Source organism: Electrona antarctica (assembly GCF_951216825.1).
Source record: "Electrona antarctica genome assembly, chromosome: 8".
NCBI classification, from domain to species: Eukaryota; Metazoa; Chordata; class Actinopteri; order Myctophiformes; family Myctophidae; genus Electrona; species Electrona antarctica.
The window spans coordinates 13,031,290-13,051,563 of record NC_136789.1 but is presented as its reverse complement, the minus strand read 5'-3'; the positions used below and the strand labels follow the sequence as shown (position 1 = coordinate 13,051,563).

The window sequence follows — 20,274 nt, the reverse complement described above, 5'->3', positions numbered from 1 at the left end:
GGTGATCTGCCTCCCTGCATTTCCTCCAAATGCAATAGGGTTAAGAACGGTCTAAACCTCAGATCAAATGCCTGGCTACAGGCAATGCTGGCACTGCCTGTGCAGTACCAGAATTTAAATCTGTGGGGGGTAAAATAATTCTCGCTTTCTTTGGCCCCTGGTCGTGGAATGACCTGCAGACCAGACTCAAATTGGCCTTGAAAGTTCCACTAAGAAGTTTCAAAAGGATCATCTCTGATGTACACTCCAACATGATCAACATCTGCACATGTTCGGACGTGTACTAGCCTTTTACATATTTATTATTTCTGTACATATTGTACATTGTGTATTTTCTCTATATGCACAACTTTGCACCCTGTCACTTAAAGTGTATCAATTTGGAGATTGTATTATATTGTATAGGTACTTTGAGGTGTATCATGGATGTATTATTGGCTTGACATGTAGCATTGAAGTGTCATTTTATTTATGACTTTTCGCCAGTTCCCACTTTGTCTCAAACTCTCAAAGTGTATTTACTGGTTAAAGGACCACTTTTCAACCTATCTTCAGATTTTTTTTCTTGAGAACGATGGCTTTCATTATTGCATTGCAACTTTTCAGGAATAGAAAGCCTGTAGTTTCTATTAGCTTGGATTCCCTATCAATGTCACTGTCACTGAATGACACTCAAGACATTTCTGCATATGATTTTGTGTAACATGCATTGTGTAATATACCTGTGCAGGTATATTGTGACATTCATTGTACATCTGTCTATGCAGTTGATGATGGCTGTGGCCATTGTGAGCAGGGTGCCTGCCGCTTCTTCGCTTGGAAAGGAGCTAGCTAGGTGGTTCGGGGATCTAGTAAGGATGACTCCCAAGCGTCTCCCTAGGGAGGTCCTGCACGTCCCACTGGGAAGTGGGAAGAGACCGCGGGGCAGACCAATAGGCTTTCTTGGTTATAAATCCTCTTAGCAGACTGTTATTAAACTCTTAATAAAAGTGTCAATCGATGATTCCCATCAAGCGAATCAAAAAATGTGTAAACCATGTTAATACGTTTTTTCTTTTTTACAGTGGTAACTGTATGAGCAATACTCTGTGTGGTTGGAGACACAATTTGTATTCCTATAAAGGAAGGTTGTTGTCATTACTTCCTATGCTGAAACACATGGGTCATCATTCATTACACTATTCTACTTCAACATGGGTATACAGTAACATTATTAAAAAGAAGAATTCTATATGGAATAGCTAAAATGCTGACATATGAAAAGATAATTAAAAAAAATAAAAGTTTCAATAACTGCTTCTTCCTAAAAAAGTGATTGCATTTATTCCACATTGTTTTCACTCACAACATTAACTGATATTTACAGAAAATGTATTAAAATTAAATGTTGAACATGAACCTTAGCGTCCCTATTCTGGGCATGTCACAATAGCTGTAAGTCAAATAGAATACAATAATCTACAAGGTCACAACACTCCTGGATGTGTTGCTCCACTGAGTCCACTCCGTCTCATTTCTTCTGTGAAATGACCTTCTTCAAGCAGGACTTCACGTCTCCCCCCAAATCACATCCAATCTTCCAGATATTCCTTTACTCATTTGTTTTCTTTTTGAAGTCCTCCCATCTTCTTGGCTCTTTTCCTTGTTTATATTCCTGCCACTTGTCTAGCAATGTTCATGATCACATAAGAATGCTGAAGCGGTATGGCTGTGATTTGACCAGTTGTCTGTATCAAAAGGCACTGTATGGTATAACTAGTATAAACTATAAAGTATGGTGTATAGGGGGTCTATAGTGACTGCAGAATGGAGTTGAAGTAGCAATCTGCAGTTATCAGTGTTCCAGTTTTCTCTTTCCTGAGGGGCGCTCTTCACATCTGCTCCACAACTCCAAATCAAACTGTTCTTTCAGATGACAAGGCTGTAACACACACACACACACACACACACACACACACACACACACACACACACACACACACACACACACACACACACACACACACACACACACACACACACACACACACACACACACACACACACACACACACACACACACACAGTAGTCGTACTAAATTTGGAAAACCAGACTTCAGAAATACAAAATTACAGAATGCGCCTGGAAATGTCAAATGGAGTTACATAAAAATAAGAAATGTTGAATATTTTACCCACTTGAAGTGAATGAAAATGTTCTTGTAAATATCAAATGAAAAATTATTCTATTAGCACTAGGGATGTCCCTAGTCCCTTTTTTCGCTTCCGATCCCGATACCTCAATTTCTGTGTTAGCCAATACCGATACCGAATACCGATACCAGTGTTGTGATCTCATGTTGTGTTTATAGCTATCTAGCTATATATCTCGTGTTGTGTTTATAGCAGACTCCTCACTAAAATGTGCACTTGCAGTTTGGGAAACTCCAAAGCAAACTCCACATGTCCCAAGGGGCTGCCATAGTGTCAGCCCCTTACCCCTGTGTCGGATCGGTGGTTAGACTGGCATATTCACCGATACCGATATGACCCGATATGACAAATAATGGCCGATCCGATACTTTTCCCGATACCGATTTTTTTTTATTTAACCTTTATTTAACCAGTAAAATCACATTGAGACCATAGTCTCTTTTACAAGTGCGCACTGGCCAAGAGAAGAGGCAAATAAATGTTACACAGCTCAGCCAGTAACAACAAATACAGGACATGACAAGACAAACATATGACATCCATAATACCAAAAACCTACTACCAGGGAGGCTCAGAGAGAGTCTAAATAGCTAACCAAGTACAAACTAAAAAGTATTACGATACAGTATCGGGACATCACTAATTAGCACATACTGCTGAGAAAACCTATTTTCTATCCTACTATAAATGCGCCACGTCTCTGTGTGTGTGTGTGTGTGTGTGTGTGTGTGTGTGTGTGTGTGTGTGCAACAGTGTACGGTTGTAATGCACATAACTCGAGAACCGCTTGCCCCACCGACTTCAAAATTGACACACGCATTCCACACCCCCGCAGGGAGTGCAGTGCCCAGTATCGAGTCGGTCGGACCCACGGTTCTCCAGAACCACCACAAAAGGCTCTGGTCAGGCTCTGCCAGTGGGCCAAATCAGCCTATAACCCCTCACCTGTGCAATTTCCAGCCTCTGCCTCAGCCAATTGATTGCCATGGCAACCCCACACCTGCTAATTGATTAATTAACCAGTCCACTTTTCACAGTCAGTTTGCACTCTTCACACACAGGCAGACAGACAAATACAGAGATCTCCACGTTGGACACAACCAGACAGTTAAAATGGGAGCCAACGCGCACATACAGGTCTAGTGTTTGTAAATACATAAAAAATGGGATTATAATGCATTTCTAATGGATAAAGCCTTGGCCTGGAAAAGAGGTCATCAGGTGGTCCCACTCCCCAACCTTCTTACAGAGTTGTAAATAATAAGTACCGGTAAGTGAATAATACTGACCATGATATTGTCATGATATGATACTATCATGATACTGACCACTACTGCACTTTGTTGACTGGGCCTCAGAGGTCCATACCTGGACCACATACCTGTCTAGACGACTTGACCAGTGTAGCAGTGCGCAGGCTACAGTGCGATAGGCCAGGCCTCTCAATGCGCTGCAGCAGAACCCTGGTTCTGGGTACGTGACTCCATGACAGACCCAGCCCTGCTTTCAGCTCCCCATTGTCACCTCTGGTCACATGGTTTGTCACCTACAGATCATTTCCAATTATTTGTGGATTTATTTTTGTATCATTATTATTCCATTCCAGATTTATTCTAGTAACACTTGATGAGGGACACAACTTCATCTTTAGTTATACTAGAACGTAAAAACAAAACATGCATTATATCTGTTTTTGTGTGTGCCAGAAATGTGGCACTTGTTGGTCAAGTCGTTTTCCAAACGACCTCCAGACACAGAAAGACCCACGTCGTCTAAAATGTCATTAAAAAATGCCATTTCAAAGCAATAATACACAACAAGGACTGCAATAACAGTCCATGAGACAACAGGGGGCTTTCAGGTACTGTAGGATGGGGCCAAAAATGCCCAAAGGCGCTTTTTTCTAATGTATTCAATTGGGAAAGCCGAGTGCTTAAAGGATGAAAATGGATTTAGAGTGGCAAACATGAGAATCATTGTCATCCTTGATTCCTTACCAGCACAGCAACATTGAAGTCCTTTGCTATGGTCTTAAGAGCCCCTGCAACTTGCATCATCAAGGACATGCCTGGAGGAACATGGAAGCACAAAGATCTGTCTGCAAAATGCTTTCATCATTACAGATACCATGTATTCATTTAATCTTCCTTCTCTTCAATATCCTTGGGATTCACGCTCTTTTTGCTTGGCTTTTGTTATCAAAGGTTCCATCTTTTCAGGAAGTCATTTCCAAGGGTATATGTTTTATTAAACCCCTCAAACAATACAATCCCCACTGATCACACGATGCATGCTGGTACCATTTCAGAAGCAGTGGTGGAATGTAACCAAGTACATTTACTTGGGTACAGTACTTTAGTACAATTTTGAGGTATTACTACTACTGTACTTTACTTGAGTATTTCAAATTTCCAATACTTTTACTTCTACTCCACTACAGCTCGGATCCAAATATTGTATATTGTACTCTACTATATTTATTTGAAAACTTTAGTTACTCTTATTATTACAAAATATACATTAACCACTTCAACCCTATATACATATCGGCCATGAAGATCTACAAGCTTACAATGAGTCACATCGTGCGTCACCAAATTAATATACTATTTGAAAACTTGAAATGAGACAATCTGCATAATGAGTACTTTTACTTTTGGTACTTTAATTACACTTTAATTACATTTTTGTACTTTTACTCTTATTTTGAATTCCGGACTTACCAGAGTAAGGGGCGACTCACACGGTCGCAACAGATTGATGTATGCTTGTTGTATACAAAGGGTGTGATACATCTTGCCCCAATGCATTTCCAATGGGAGTCACAGACTGGGGCAGTCGAAACACAGCCGAAAGCCATACAACAGCTTGTAGTCCAAAATGTTGTATCAAACCATGTGACTTCCATTGGAAATGCATCGGGCGGCCATGACACTTACAACATTCATACAACAAGCATGCATCAATGTTTTAAAGGTGTGAGTGAGGCCTTACTCTACAGTGCAGTATTGGTACTTTTACTTAAGTAAAAAATGTGAGTACGTTTTCTACCACTGCAGGTGCACTGCTGGTACCATTTCAGAAGTGAAGATGTCGCTGTTGGGGCAAACCTTGAACGTCCACCAAAACCGTTACTTTTCAGGAAATAGGGGAAACAAATGTCCTGTGTTCCAATGTAGTTATTGTTTAGTCACAAGCTTTGATTAATACTTTTCATTGGTTCGATATTTATAAAAACCCACAGACAGACGTCCCTATTCTGGGCATGACATTATAGTCAAACATTTTCAAAATTGCTATTTTCAAAAATGCCAAAAGCAGATCAACAAGCTCACATGTTGCAGGGCTTCTATCGGTGAGCTTATACATTTTCACTGCTTTTGCACAATGCGAAGTATAACATTTATTGGGGGGGGGGGGGGGAGACGACAACAGTGAAATGCCCAACAGCGACGATATGCAAGGGATAATCAACGACATGCTGTGTGGTTATTGAAAAATAATGCATGATGGGGAGTTAAATCTGTAGATTTATAGTAGGATTAGCCTCTGCAGAGTGCATTATTATTCAATAACCACACAGCTTGGGGTTCATTATCCCGCTTATAGCACGGCTACTTATCAACATTTCAAATATCACTAATGCTTGTTCATAAATTAGTTTGGGCCAATACACTTTAACCAAAATATATCACTAACCCTACCCTTAAAGTGTTGAATAGCTCTACATTATGGTAGTAATCAATCATTGCTAGACAGTGTTTGTTTAGTAACATGTGTCCTTCCTCGACGTCTCTCCAGCTCTTTAGTGAATAGAAAATGCATTTTCAGATCAGGATACCAATTTCATTCAATGAAAAGAGAACCCAAACAAGATACAAAATAAACAAGCGCAATTGGAAGTGGCGACACAAAGAAATGAGCAGACACATTGAAACTGGAACACAGTTGATAAATGGGTACTCTCTCCTGATTGGATGAAATTGGCAAGAGCTGGGGAGATGATGAGAGTCATATTACTGAACAAACACTCCATAGCAATGATTACTATCAGAATATATAGAGCTTCTTTAAAGTTTTAACCTAACAAATATCTACCTACCTTTAAATAGAAACCGTGTGTTAGCACTATCTTTTTAAATAAACACTACCTTAATACTCCAGCAAATGGGAGAAGCCATAGTAACAACCTACTGTAGAAACAACTCATGTTTTTATTTATTTTTATTTTTCATACAGATACGTAAAAAACATATTGCTGCTGTCGGGCAGAAACCTTGTAACTCCATATTTCAACTTTTTCGACGTATTTGAGCTTGTAGATGAATAAGCTATTTTCACAATTTTGTCTTTTTTTAGAAAATGGGAGTAAAAGAGGAACACTTTTTGGACATACAAACAGCGACGATGTGTTTATGTTCTCTCACATTTGGAAGTTACATTGAAATGTTATTATAACTGTTAATTAATAGCAGGAAATTAAATACCGGTACCGTATGTTCACTTCTTGAGGAAGCCACTTTCTTATAGGCAAGATCAATTGACAATTTAGGCATTTAGCAGACGATCTTAATCCAGACCGATTTACAGTAAGCATTAGAAATTAAGTCTGTATGTTTAATGAAGTATGTATGTTTGATTTGACTTTCATCATTCCAATGCCTATAAATACATTAATCATTTTTTCTAAGCTCATGCAGTTCAATGTTGGTCTCACGTGAGAGAGAAGACAGAATATCCTTATGAACCAACCAACTTGCACTTGGTCCCACTTTAATTATTCGTTTCCAAATCAATCCTACATGTATGTATATTCAGAGATTCTCTGGAGTTTAATGGATACTCTGAAGGCCACTTGTAAGTTAATCGGGAAAGCTTCACATATTAGCTCCTACGTTATGGAACATTATGAGAGAGTGAGAGAGCGAGATAGAGAGAGAATTATGAGAGGCAGCCTCACTTGTGGGCATTTTAAGTACCCTGCATTAAAAAAGGAAAGCATCAGTGTCATTTTAGACTTTAGATATATATATATAGATAGATATATTTATATAAACAGATAGCTTCTCATGCACATCCAGGTGGGGGAGGTGCTGGTAGGCAAGGTGTAAATGCAGGCCAAAGAGAACTTCCCCAGGGAAAGGAAGGGACTGCACACTCCAGAGCTAACAAATTCGTATTAAAGAAAACACCCAAAAAATCAAGTGAAGTAAGTGGTGCAACTCCGTGTGGGGGTCCCCGGGGGGGGGGGGGGGAGTTCCAGACCCACAGGAACCGGCCCGATTCCGGCGAGCCGCCCTGCGTCCGAAACGGTTGAGAAATGACAGAGTTACCGTGTGGGGGTCCCTCTACTGTACTGTACTGTCACTGTACTGTACTGGCACACCCGACTATAGATCCCAATCCAATAACGGCACTGTTTGGTGCCCCTCCAGAGGGAATACAAATACCAACTCATCAGGCTGAAGCTATAGCTTTTTCTTCTTTACTTGCCAGACGCCTGATACTATTTAATTGGAAAATGGCAGCGCCGCCATCTCACAAACGTTGGGTGGAGGATGTTATGTCACATCTCAAACTCGAAGAACTTAAATATACAATCAGGGGCTCCACTCAGAAATATACCAGAGTTTGGCAACTGTTTCTTACCTACTTTGCGGTAGTATTTTCTACGTAGTCATTGGCCAACCCCCCCCCCCCCCCCCCCCCCCACTCCCCCTTCATTTTTATTTACCTATTGTTTTGTATTTTATTGTATTTTATTTCAGTTATAGTTGATTTCATTAATATACAATTTGTGGTTTTTACATTGTATTTCAGACTTTTATATTTTATATACATGAATGTTGAGTACCGGTGTCCTGTATCTGTTCTGTAATTGTTGTCATGTATCTGTTGTCTGTCCTGTCTTATGTGCAAACTTCAATACAAATACTTGAATAATAATAATAATAATACAAGGAACTCCAGAGGTTGTTCCCCGACATAAATGACGAGTCTCTTGGTTCTCCACCGCTGGCAGACAGACGTGCTCACCACTGTGTGACTGAACTCGAGAATTGTAGACACTTATCTACTGCCTACAGATCAGTATGGGAAGCTTATTAGCATCCAGATTATCTGGGATAATATTGTGTCAGAAACCATTCTCCATATTTGAACTTTTTGTGGGGGGGGTTTTCTCCATAAATTAACCCTACTTGATCATACTACAGCATCGCACAAAAGCATCAAAAGTAGCAGATCCACAAGCTCTAAACACATCTCAAAGTCATTTTGAGGTTGTAGATATGCTACTTTTGAATTTGAATCCTGAGAAGAAGTAACAGTTTTGGACATATGAGGTTTCCACCCGACAGAGACGATATTCCCCTAGAAGAGCTTTCTTGGGTGGATGGGGGAAATGTTCTTGTGACATTTGAGAAAAGCTAGTGTTATGCTACAGTAATCCAATATCTTCCAGGGCACTATGCCGTACTTGTTTCCTACGAATGGACAATATTGTTCCGTTTAAATATTTTTGTTCCCCGAATGCATGGAATCCCTGTAATATAACATTCGTTTTTATTGATTTGTTTAGTGTTTGAATTTGAAAGGCTATGGTGGCAAGTGAACCTCGGCTGTAAATGAAATCGTCACCAAAAGAGATTACCTTCATGTTGTTTGCCTCCCATTATGGGAGATATAACAGCTGCAACTGAATCCACGATCACTGCCTTGACTGAGCCACCACCAACTGATGCCTAAGTCAGCATGTGGAAGCAAAAGATAAGACAGATACCCAGTCAAATCCTCTGTGTTAATCTATACATTTATAACTCTGAGAATATAACCACATTTGGTTACAGTTGTACATTCTCAGAGTTAAAGTAACAAGGTTTTGCAATTACAGATTGTGCTATTTTAACTGAAGAAAAAATGTATTGATTGATTGAAATATTTATTAAAAGTTTGCAGAATTACAGTACATTTCAAGCACAAACTCAATACAAAGACTGTTAACTGTGAGTGGACGACAATTAAGCATTACACTTGTTTACAAGAGGGTCCACCTTACGTACAAATAGACACTTCTATATAGTCAGAGAACAGAACAGGAATTCATCATAAAGGAGGTAAAGAGGGAAAAGAAACCTATACAGTGAGGGGAAAAAGGGGTGGGCGGTGGTGGGGATTCAGATTTTATGGGGGCCAGTTTCGAATTGCAGCCGTCCGTAGGTGCCCTTTGAGAGCGGTTTTGAAGGAGTCAAGGGATTCGCATGTCTTAATGACTGTTGGTAAATAAAGTATAAAGTATAAAGATTATCCGCTCACTAACCTGTTGAAGCACACCGCCTCGAAGGCTGTGCACACAGCTAAGCAAGGAGAAGATGTCAAAAACACGGAATGTGTGGATCCTCTGAAGGGCTTCCATCTGTAAAACAACATGGCATTGATGTGAATGTGGCTTCTTGCTGTTAAACTGATTATTCTTTATCAGTTAACAGTTTTCCATTTTCTCCCAATTAACGAATTCGCCACCGAGATCGTCTTTTATTTACATATTTATATATATTGATTACGGTTCACAACTCTGTTCTGCTAGAGCCTGTAACACTCCGGTCCCTGTGCGATGAAAAAATCCAGGGGAAAAACAGTGAAAAGCCGCTGTCTATGTGAACAGAGTTTTTAGAATCCTAATATCTCGGATCCTTCTTCCAGGCTTGGTTTTTGATCTGAGAGAAACGGCTTTCAAAATAAGTCAGTAACCGTTGAAGTAAAAGGTTGGCGTTCTACGAGTATCAATTCAGCCACCAGATGGTGGTGTCGGTGGCGAATGAGTTAAGTTGTCATTATGCCAGGTCCCCCATGTGCTGCAGTTCAAACTAAGCAACAGAAATGGGGAGAGGGGGGTTAAGTGACTTTGAACGTGGCATGGTTGGTGATACCAAACACATGTTTTAGAGCCACTGCCGTGGAGGATTCAAACCCCATTCTGAACAAAGGTGGCCTGGAACTTCAGCTCTGCACGACCACAGTATATTATCGTCTCTGTCGGGTGGATTACATGTTTTCAGGTTACATGTTTTCAGGATGCAAATTCAAAAACAGCAAAGGTATCATCAGATATACATGCTTGAAACATGTTAACTCACCTGCTCTTCCATGTTACTCGATTTAGCTTTTAACATTTGGAGCAAGCGGACAGCAGACAGCCCTCCTGTTGTGTCTATATACATCACCCTCTGCTTGAGGTGCTGAGATATGTGCACTGCCACACCAAAGCACACCTGCAACAGGCAAGAAACACATAGGAAACAGTTAGCTGTGTACAGTGTGTCTTTTGTATATAGTTGCTGTGGAGCAGAAACCTCTTATCTCCATAGTTTAACACCCTACTAAATCATACTACAGTGTCATGCAAAAGCATCAAACGTAGCAGATCTAGGGCTCCATCTTGTGCCACCCTTATCCCGTATCCCTAAATGTATTTGCCATTTTTTACTATTTTGAAAAACATTATAAAATAGTTCAACTAGCCGATCTATATTGAGACAGTGAGCTTGTAGATCGGCTATTTGAACTATTTTAAAAGGTTACTTTTGCTATTTTTCAATTTGAATCCTGAAAAGTAACAGTTTTGGACATATGAGGTTTCCACCTGACAGAGACGAAATCATAGTTGCTGTCGCTCAGAAACCTTTTATCTCCATATTTCAACTATTTTGTTGTTTCGTAAAATTACTCCCCCACTTTGTCTTACAAGAGTGTCACTCAAAAGTAGCGAAAATAGCCGCTGTTACCTGGTAATCGAATTGAATTGTGAGGGCAGTGCCAATGCACACCTCTAATTGAACCAATGAAAGTATTAGAAGACCCCCCCCCCCCCCCCACCATTTCCTGAAGAGTAACCATTTTAGGTTTCTGGACCGGCAACAACCACAATATTCCACAGCAGTAGCAGTAAGAATGGTTTAGCTCTGGGGTCTCGTAACAAAAAGCCTAAATTAAACTATGTGGTGAGTAGGTGGTAAACATTCACCTGAGATTTGCCACTTCCTGGGCCTCCAGTCAGCTCTGTAACCTCTCCAGTGTATAAGCCTGAATCCAGCAGTTTATCTAAGCTGGAGGGGAAAAGGCAATGGAATGAAACATTGATAAATAAAGGCCTGTTTGGCCTGGGCCATGGCTCAGTGGTCCAGGCACCTTGGCTGGTAATCCAGTCTGCCGCGGGTTCGACTCCCGATCCCGTTGGCCTTTACTGCATGTCTTCCCCCCATTTCCTGTCAGCCTACTGTCTATTAAAAAAAAATAAAGGCCTGTTTGTTGAAAATATTTTCTGTCTGGCAGAAACCTCCTATGATATTTTAACTTATTTCGTAAATTAACTGCCTACAGCGTCACACAAAAGCATCGAAGGTAGCAGATCTGCACGCTTGAAAACGTTTGTGCTTGTAGATCTGCTACTTTTGCCTTTTCTTAATTTGAATCCTGAAAGGTAACACTTTTGGACGTTTCCACCCGAAATAAGGAAGACGGTGAGGACGTGAGCAACACTGCAAAGGATGTTATTTCTTCCCATTTGTGAACTATATTTCTTCTACTATATGCGTATTTCTTCTACTATGCGCCTGTGTATGAAGAAGCTTCTATGTCTAATTATGTAACACAATCATTTAGCAGACACAATGACCCATGTGCACAGTCCAGAAAAGGACACAATATTTACTGAACACGTGAGCAAAGCTTGTCCATCTATTATACAATTGAAAAGGTGTGCCCAAAACGCTGTGCGCACGCACAGGAACAAAAGGCACCAGCTACTACGTCACTGACACACTGCAACACGCTGCAACACACACTGCAACAACACACTAACACGACACAGCCTTACCCTCCGCGTCGATCCACGGCTATCTCCTCATGTCGCGCCGCACGGCCACATTTAACAACACCCGCGTAAAAACTGTCATTGCACTGCCACTAGAGCCGCCTCCCGTCCACACTCACAAACAACATCAATATCAATAATAAACACAAACACGCCACAAGCACCGACACCCCCGCCTAATTTGTTGCCACGTCTATGAAAACAAGCCCAGAAAATATGCCATTCAACACGCTACTTACAACTCGCTTACAATTCGCGGACCTGGCAACACTGCATCCTGTTTTCCCATTGGCTACGGTTGCTTACAACACGCATTTGCACTGCATCTTGGGAGCAACACAGCTTAATGTAGGGGTCACCGATTGCTGTGCTACATCCCCCTCATGTTCTCACCACCCCGTTCGGCTGCACCACACACACTAACCTACACAATTCTCCACATGCAACACAGGGCCCTTATTGGCTAGCCCCCTCACATGGCGATCCCCACGCAGCCAACCACAGGGCAGCCAGCCACACACACACACACACACACACACACACACACACACTCATTCTAACTTGCATGGACAGCGCCGCGATTACATACACAGTTTACCATACGTCCTCTTTTGGGGGCCTGTCCGGCCAGTCCGGGTGGTTTTATAAATACCTTCAAATGTCCGGGGTTTTACACGTATCGCCTGTAGTGTATCGCTACGCTCACAGACCATTCACACCAATGTGTATTACAATGCACGTTCAATGGTTCGTAGTGGAAAAACACTGAGAGGTGGACTTTCAGCCCCAACCCCGGAATGTGTATTCTTCATAACTCTGCATGCGCTGCACGCTCACACCACTACCACTGGTCCCGACCGCAGATCAGAGAAAGGCTCGCTGGCTGCTCCGCTGTCTGCAGATAGACAGACAGCGGAGAACTATCTCATCATTGACATGCAGAAAAAGTAGCCTGCTGTTTTCTCAGCTTTCTGACTGACCAATGAGAAGCACATTGTATTGTCTGCAAAGGAACTATGTGTCTGTCACAAATACAAGTTCTGTCCTGCAAGCACATGTCATGTCAACACAGACAAGGCAGCTGTGCGCGCGGTGAGTCCTGCAAATTATAATGACCCAATATTATTTTTTACAACCTAGCAAAGCATAAGATATGATGGTTTGGAGAATAGGCTGGTCTCTCTTTTTACAACAGATAAGCCATTGCATACAGGTTCTCAAACTTTTTAATTTCAAGGACCCCCATAACTCTGAGAGTCAAACCAAATGGACCCATAACAGTCCCATTTCATTCCATTTCCACAGTAACAGAGTTAACAGTTATAAAACACTCCATTTGGTTACATTTTTACACTCTCAGAGTTACAGACCTGTAAGGGTCCATTTGGGTCCATGTGTTACACTCTCAGAGTTACAGACCTATAATGGGTCCATTTGGAACCCCCTCAAGGAACCATGAGGGTCCCTGGAACACACCTTTCAGAGCCACTGCTTTAAATAAATACATAACTAATATAGAGCATATTTGATGCATTTATTGTTAGGCTCTAGATTCTTTTGACATCTCAATTTAACACAACCGCCCACGCACGGCACATGCACGACGTGCACGACGTGCACGCGCATGTGCACATCCACATCCACATGCACGCGCGCATGTGTCCTCTTTTTGGTAATTCAGAATATGGTATGCCTACACAGTTAAAATAATGCAAACACGCAAATCGCACGAACGACTGCGTCGACACCTGGCGTGGAACAAACGGGACGAACCGAGGCGCATATATGGATAAGAACAACAACACTACACGCGCGCGCGCGCACGCGCTGCAACACACAACAGCTGCATAAAACGCGTGTCACTGTGGACTTCTGTATCTGTGGACTTCTGTATCGCAACGCGGGGCAACGCAACTCTGGGATGAGCGGGCCGAAGGCCCGCGAAATTCTAGTATAATACAAGACATAACATTAAACACACTATTCTAGCTCATGCATGGTTAAAAAACTAAAATTATTGAATGAGGTTATGTCATATGGTGACAAAATCCCTCCCAGCAGGCAGATTATGCAGAGTTGGAGTTCGATCACAGACCGTTTCTGAGGAACCTATAATGACTAATAATTTCGTCAACAAATAAAAACTAGACTAAAATGTTAGAGAGGGACTAGTGGAGAAGAGATCCAGTAGAAATAAATTCATTTTGTTTGCTATATTCAGCCATCAAGTGTAAAATCTACCATTAAGACACCATCAAGGTCTGGCAAAATATTGTTTGTATCATCAACTGTAGATTTAGTAGACTAAAACCTTTCAGATGACTAAAATATGACTATAACTAAATCAAAATGTAACACTGAATGTAACTCAACACAATATCATTGTGTTGAGATCAGAGTCTCCATATTTAGTTAATCGGTCGTAGTTAATATACAGCACTGTCACTCTGACAAATAGTAGAGCGGGTATTGCATAAACATGCATTCCCAACTCGCATCGTTCCCAACTCGCATCGTTCCCGACTTGCGCGGCCGCGGCCCCCCCAAGTAGATCAGTGCCCGTCTAAACTTGTCTTTGAGTATAACAAAGGGATGTAAACTCCATACATAGCAGACAGAGATTTATATTATTATATATTATATTTTCAAAGATATACAGTACTCCATTTGCTGTCAAAGTCGGGATGAACTTCCAAAATGTTTCTAAACCCTGTATTATTATTAGTTGTATTATTTCTATGAGTTGTTTGTAGAAATGGTCAACACCAAAATTCAGTAAATTTCAGTTGGTAGACTTCTGCTAAATCCCTGCATAAGTAATTACTTAAAAGTTATTTGGAAGCTTAACCAAACAATCTGTCTCATTAATCTTAATCAGGTCACTGGTGGGCATGCTTGCAGACTAGACATGCCTATCAGGTACGGTAAGCCCTCTTTAAGCTCTGCTGCCTTATTTGTCTTCCAAGGGGGGGGGGGGGGGGGGGCAAATGTGGGGGCAAATGTGCCAATTTAATGACTAATCTTTTTTTTTTTTTTTTTTAGAAATTCACCGAAAATAACAGATCAACAAGCTCACAATGCATGAGCACGATGCATTGTGAGGTTGTAAATTGGCTATTTTGAATAAAGCGTATACATACTGTACATACAACACACACACACATACACGCACACTCATGCCATGTGAAGAATATTAAAGTCACAAAATACAGTAACTAGAGAAATGTGCTCCTCGGAGCACAGCTCTCCACCAGGACAGGTAGTAAAAGTCAATCCGGTTGGGATATGAAAAGTCAGACCCGTCTGAACTGAGTGGTTCAGACGTGAACTGTGTGTGCGTGTGTGCGTGCGTGGTAGCCTGAAAAACAGACAAATCTGCCACAGGAAAATAAACTCCCTGGGAGTCTGGCCATGCCAGGCAAACTCAGGCGTTTCCACATAACGTTGGGGTATAATGATGATGTCACACCCTCTATAACATACCAATGTGAAGTTTCATGGTAATCGGACGCTGCGTTCATGATTTGAAAACGAGCCACTTCTGCAAACTTTAGATGCCAATCTTAGCCAATCAGGAAGGAATATGACAAATTTGACCGATTCGTCTTGATCACATTACTATAGAGATAATACTGATACTGATCATTTCAGTGATGTTTGGAAAAGTAATATCAGAAAATGTGTTTTGCACAATTCGGCCTCCTGGTGGCACTAGGAGCAGAGGTTCTGCTCTAGCCTCCAGGGAGTGTGTGTGTGCAGTTCCACGCCGATTAGTCCAACCGTGCCGGAGATTAGCTGTACACAGTGTGGCAACCCAGGGGAGATTTCACCATACAACAGGAGGCTCAGAGGCAGTTTGCAAAACAGAAAGGGTCTTTATTCCATAACGGTGATGGAAAGGGATGGTGGGTCAAATGATAACTTAGGTTCTTCCCGGCTGGGGTCTTTGTCCTTGGGGTTAATAAATACAATACTGTTGTCTTGTGGGCAGAGCAGAATAGAGCGCAGGGAGCCTATTTAGCCTATAAGGTTGGTGGGGAAATCCAGCTTTCCCAGCAGGGTTGGAGTTGACAAGCCTAGAGGTGGAGGGAGGGACAGAGAGAGAACTGGGTGAGCCTCAAAGTATGAGGACATCCGAAGTTCATCCAAAAATAGCTGATCTACAAGCTCTGTTTAACAACAACATGAGGACATCCAAGGTTCATCCAAAAATAGCAGATCCACAACCTCTGTTTAAGAACAACATCCACTCACTTGTAAGGTCCTCCTTACCAGCCTCTTTCTAGGACCTGGCTAAGAGATATGTATGCGCTTCATTTAGCGGAGAATATCTCAACTGTTCTTGGCCAATATGACCGCTGCGAACAACGTGGGAACTGTGAAAAATTCTCTATCCGGGGCGAAATACCCGGAAATGACCACACCAGACAGCTACTTCAAACATGGCTCCATCTTCTAAACTGTTTGTGCGACAGATTTCCTGAGATGCGCAAAATGTTCAGAATACTCATGTTTGAATACTCAATAGACCATATGCACACGGCGGTCATCTTTCCACAAGTTAACACAATCCATGCCAGTACACTACAATAGAAACGCAGACCAGTGGCCAGTGTTTCTATTGTAAAAAAAAAAAAGTTTGGAAGCGCTCGTTGATTAATCACTCAACAGCCCTGCGTTTTGAATTTTCACATAATGCAGGAGGCAGCAGGATGTTGTTACTGAAAGGGAGTGCTTCCAAACTCCAACACTTGGAACATTTCTTGACATAAAGTAGCTCATAACATGTCTATGGTGGATTTTTATGAAACAAGCCCTTTGCAGATAGAAAGAGCATCATTCAAGCTTTTCGTACAGCTGCAATTTTAGTGAGTTTGACATAATTTAATACAATTAGATAGGACTTTGTCTGTTTAGATGTATGGGCAGTCATTGGCAAATTGCGGCTAGTTTCCACCCTGCCATTAACTTGTGGAAAAATGACCGCCGTGTGCATATGGTCTATTGAGTATTCTTAACATTTTGAGCATCTCAGGAAATCTGTCGCACCAACAGTTTAGAAGATAGAGCCATGTTTGAAGTAGCTGTCTGGTGTGGTCATTTCCGGGTATTTCACCCTGGATAGAGAACTTTTCACAGTTCCCACGTTCGCAGTGGTCATAACATATTAGCCAAGAACAGTTGAGATATCCTCCGCTAAATGAAGCGCATACATATCTTAGCCAGGTCCTAGAGTATTTGCTAACTGGCATCAACTGACCTCGCCGGGTGTTTGGAGCTGGTTATATAGAGTTCAGCTGGATGATTAATGGATGGGCTCCAGGTGTGACCAATGCCACTTATCAAGTGGCTGTAGAACCTGGACACGTTTTTCCCCGCCAAGGCACTGGGGCTCCTTGTGTGTGTGCTTTGCTTCCTTCAGGCCGCGTTGCCATGTCTGCTTATTATAAGCAACTTTTGACTTGTTTTTTTCTGTAAAGTCACAAATAAATTATTGGTAGTTGCTGGTTGATGTTTTTTTGGGCTTGATTCTAAAGTGTACAGTAGTTGCTTATTTGGGCTTGCTTCCACATTTCTTCACATCAAGGAACCCAGATTAATATGTAATTGTCCACAGACATCCATCTGAACATATTTTGTGCCTTTTTTATTAAAATGTTTAAAAAATATTCAAAATATTTCGATTTATTCTCAATGTGTTTTTAAATAACAGATGTACAACCTCACAATGTGTCGCTGTGAGCTTGTAGATCAGCTATTTTCATTTGTGGTTGTTCTCATAGACCTGGTCACTTGTTTCTCTTGCAAAACTGGCAACACAGCAAGAGAAAGAGGAACTTTGAGGAGCTGTTGCCACACTTACCAGAGAGCCGCAGACGTTTTCTCTGTCGGCCATCTTCTTTTCCGTTTTTTTAGACAGCTGGTGGATGGAAATTAAGCTCCACCCCCGCGACTGACTGGGGCAAGCGTTCCGGGAATCTGGCCGTCGCGGCAACCTGCCGCGTGGGTGGAGCTTCTTTTCCATCCACCAGCTGTCAAAATAAAAGCTGGCCGACAGAGAAAACGTCCGTGGCTGTCGGCTCAGGTGTGGAAACCCTGATGCACACACAAACGCAAAGACTTATGGGCCATATGAAAAAGGTGAATACACCTCCCACAGCCTGAGCTTGACTGACAGCTCAGTTTCCCCTGGTTTGCCACAACAGACAGATGGACAAACATAACAAACGCATACGCAGTCTCAGCCACGCTTTCGGCCTGACAGTCAATTAAAGGGACATTTCAGACTGGAAGAAACTGCAGTCACTCAATGTTAATAGTATTTGTAGATAGCAGTAGCACAATTTGAGATTTGCACCCTATGACCAGAAAAATAATGAAGCATTTAACTAGGGTTTGACTGGATTGTTGAATTACTACAATGACCATTATGCTTTGGTGCACTGTGAAAGTGTTATTGCACTATGGGCCATGGCACTATGGGCCATATGAGAACACGCTATGCTCCATACGTGAACGCACTATGCTCCATACCTGAACGAACGCTATGTTCCATACGTTCACGTAAGGCCCATAACCAATCCCAGAATGCACTCTGTTCCAACCCGGAAGAACGCCTCATGCGCTGGGTGAGCAACTCAATGCAAGTGGATGAGAGGAGAACTCTATGCCTAAATCTGGTTGCTAAAGGGGTGAAGTGGCCCTTTAAGCCAACAGTAGTTTAGACTTGAAATATACAATACACACACCTAAATAATGTTAGTGTCTGCATATACCTTCCTTCACCAGCCACTTCCTCTTTAAAATCCTTATAGAGAAGGAGAAGAGAAGTCAGCTTATAGCAGGGCAGATAACATGCAAATTACAGGAGAATCGTTCACTTGCGGATACAAGCACCAAAATTGGCACACATACTCCTTAGGGGTTGCTCTTTTGAGAAAACCACTGTGCCAAAAGAAATTTCAAGATGGCGGCCATTTTTCAAGATGGCTGCCATTGAATATACAGTAATATTGCATTTCGCAATAAAATCCCATAGACTTGTCCTATTTGAATGATCTTGGTGTCAAATCATACATTTTTCACTATGTAGATTCCAAATTTGGACCCACTGACTTACTCACTGGCTTCCTTGTACCATATATCAGTCCCGGAACCCTAATATTCTGCTAAATTAGAGGTTTGTGTTATGTCTGACTCCGGTAAAATGGATGGCAGTTTATATCTTAGTATAATTAGATGTTTAGTATGTGTGTGTGTGTGTGTGTGGGGGGGGGGGGGGGTCTAATATGCCCTGCATATTTTAGCTAGTGTAGATTACATGTAGTTTACCATGTATGATGTTCAGTTAGACAACCGCGCCTGAATTGACAGGGTATGCCAGCAGGGGAGAGCCGAGCCAATGGTAAGGGCTATACATGACTTGTTCATGGACTTACCAACATGGTGTACAGATCACACTGGACTTAAATGATACTGGATGAACGATCGGGCTAGGTGTAGATCATATATTTTATTGTCGAACCTAGTCATATCCCATACCTTATTGTGCATGATGGCGGTAAAAGGATAACCCCTCTGCCTTGATTCACTGAATACAGATAATGGTTATACTGTGATACCTTGATTACCATTCACCAAGATGTCTAATATAGACCCAGGACCGCCTAAATTCAAGACTGACTGGAGCAAGTGTTGTCTTTGCAAAGAGAAGAATAGTAAAGGGCTCTCGTCACCACATGCAAGACAATCACAACATGATGGATACACTATGATTGCAACTAATATTCCCCTCTTTCACACAATGAATGAGATGCATATTAATAAAATGGATCCAGACAGACTTGATGATCGTGGTGGCATTGAAGAAAATCTGAGGAGGAACAAGGCGCAATATCACAAAAGTTGTCGCATTACGAAACTGGAGAGTGAGAATCACAAAACGAAAAGCAGAGTGCGCTCAGCCAGTGGAATGCAGCTGGGTGTTGATGCATCTGCTGTCAACTCCTGAAGACTGAAGGAGAAACTGCTGTCAGAAATACCTGAGTTGGAGGCTCACAAGCAGGGAAGGGATGTTCATTTGGCTTTCCAGAAAGATGTAGGCTTTGGCTTGTCAGAAGCCTCTGACTCTTATAGTGAAGCTATTGTCCTTTGCAAAGCAGCTAACATCTTGCAACGACATATATGCTGGACCACAAGTCCCTCCAAAG

At 41.7% G+C, this 20,274-nt stretch overlaps 1 protein-coding gene across 1 annotated transcript in view; it reads right to left on the bottom strand.

The window, feature by feature from the left end:
• Positions 1–1,090: 1,090 nt before the first annotated feature.
• Positions 1,091–20,274, bottom strand: part of rad51d (RAD51 paralog D) — a 32,145-nt gene continuing 12,961 nt past the window's right edge. The window contains exons 4-10 of the mRNA XM_079507549.1: positions 11,216–11,297; positions 10,329–10,463; positions 9,512–9,607; positions 8,846–8,936; positions 4,191–4,261; positions 3,575–3,739; positions 1,091–1,921 (exon numbers count right to left, since the gene is read on the bottom strand). Of these exons, the coding sequence (XP_079363675.1) occupies positions 1,835–1,921; positions 3,575–3,739; positions 4,191–4,261; positions 8,846–8,936; positions 9,512–9,607; positions 10,329–10,463; positions 11,216–11,297 (727 nt within the window). The 3' untranslated portion in view covers positions 1,091–1,834. The remainder of the gene's footprint in view (positions 1,922–3,574; positions 3,740–4,190; positions 4,262–8,845; positions 8,937–9,511; positions 9,608–10,328; positions 10,464–11,215; positions 11,298–20,274) is intronic.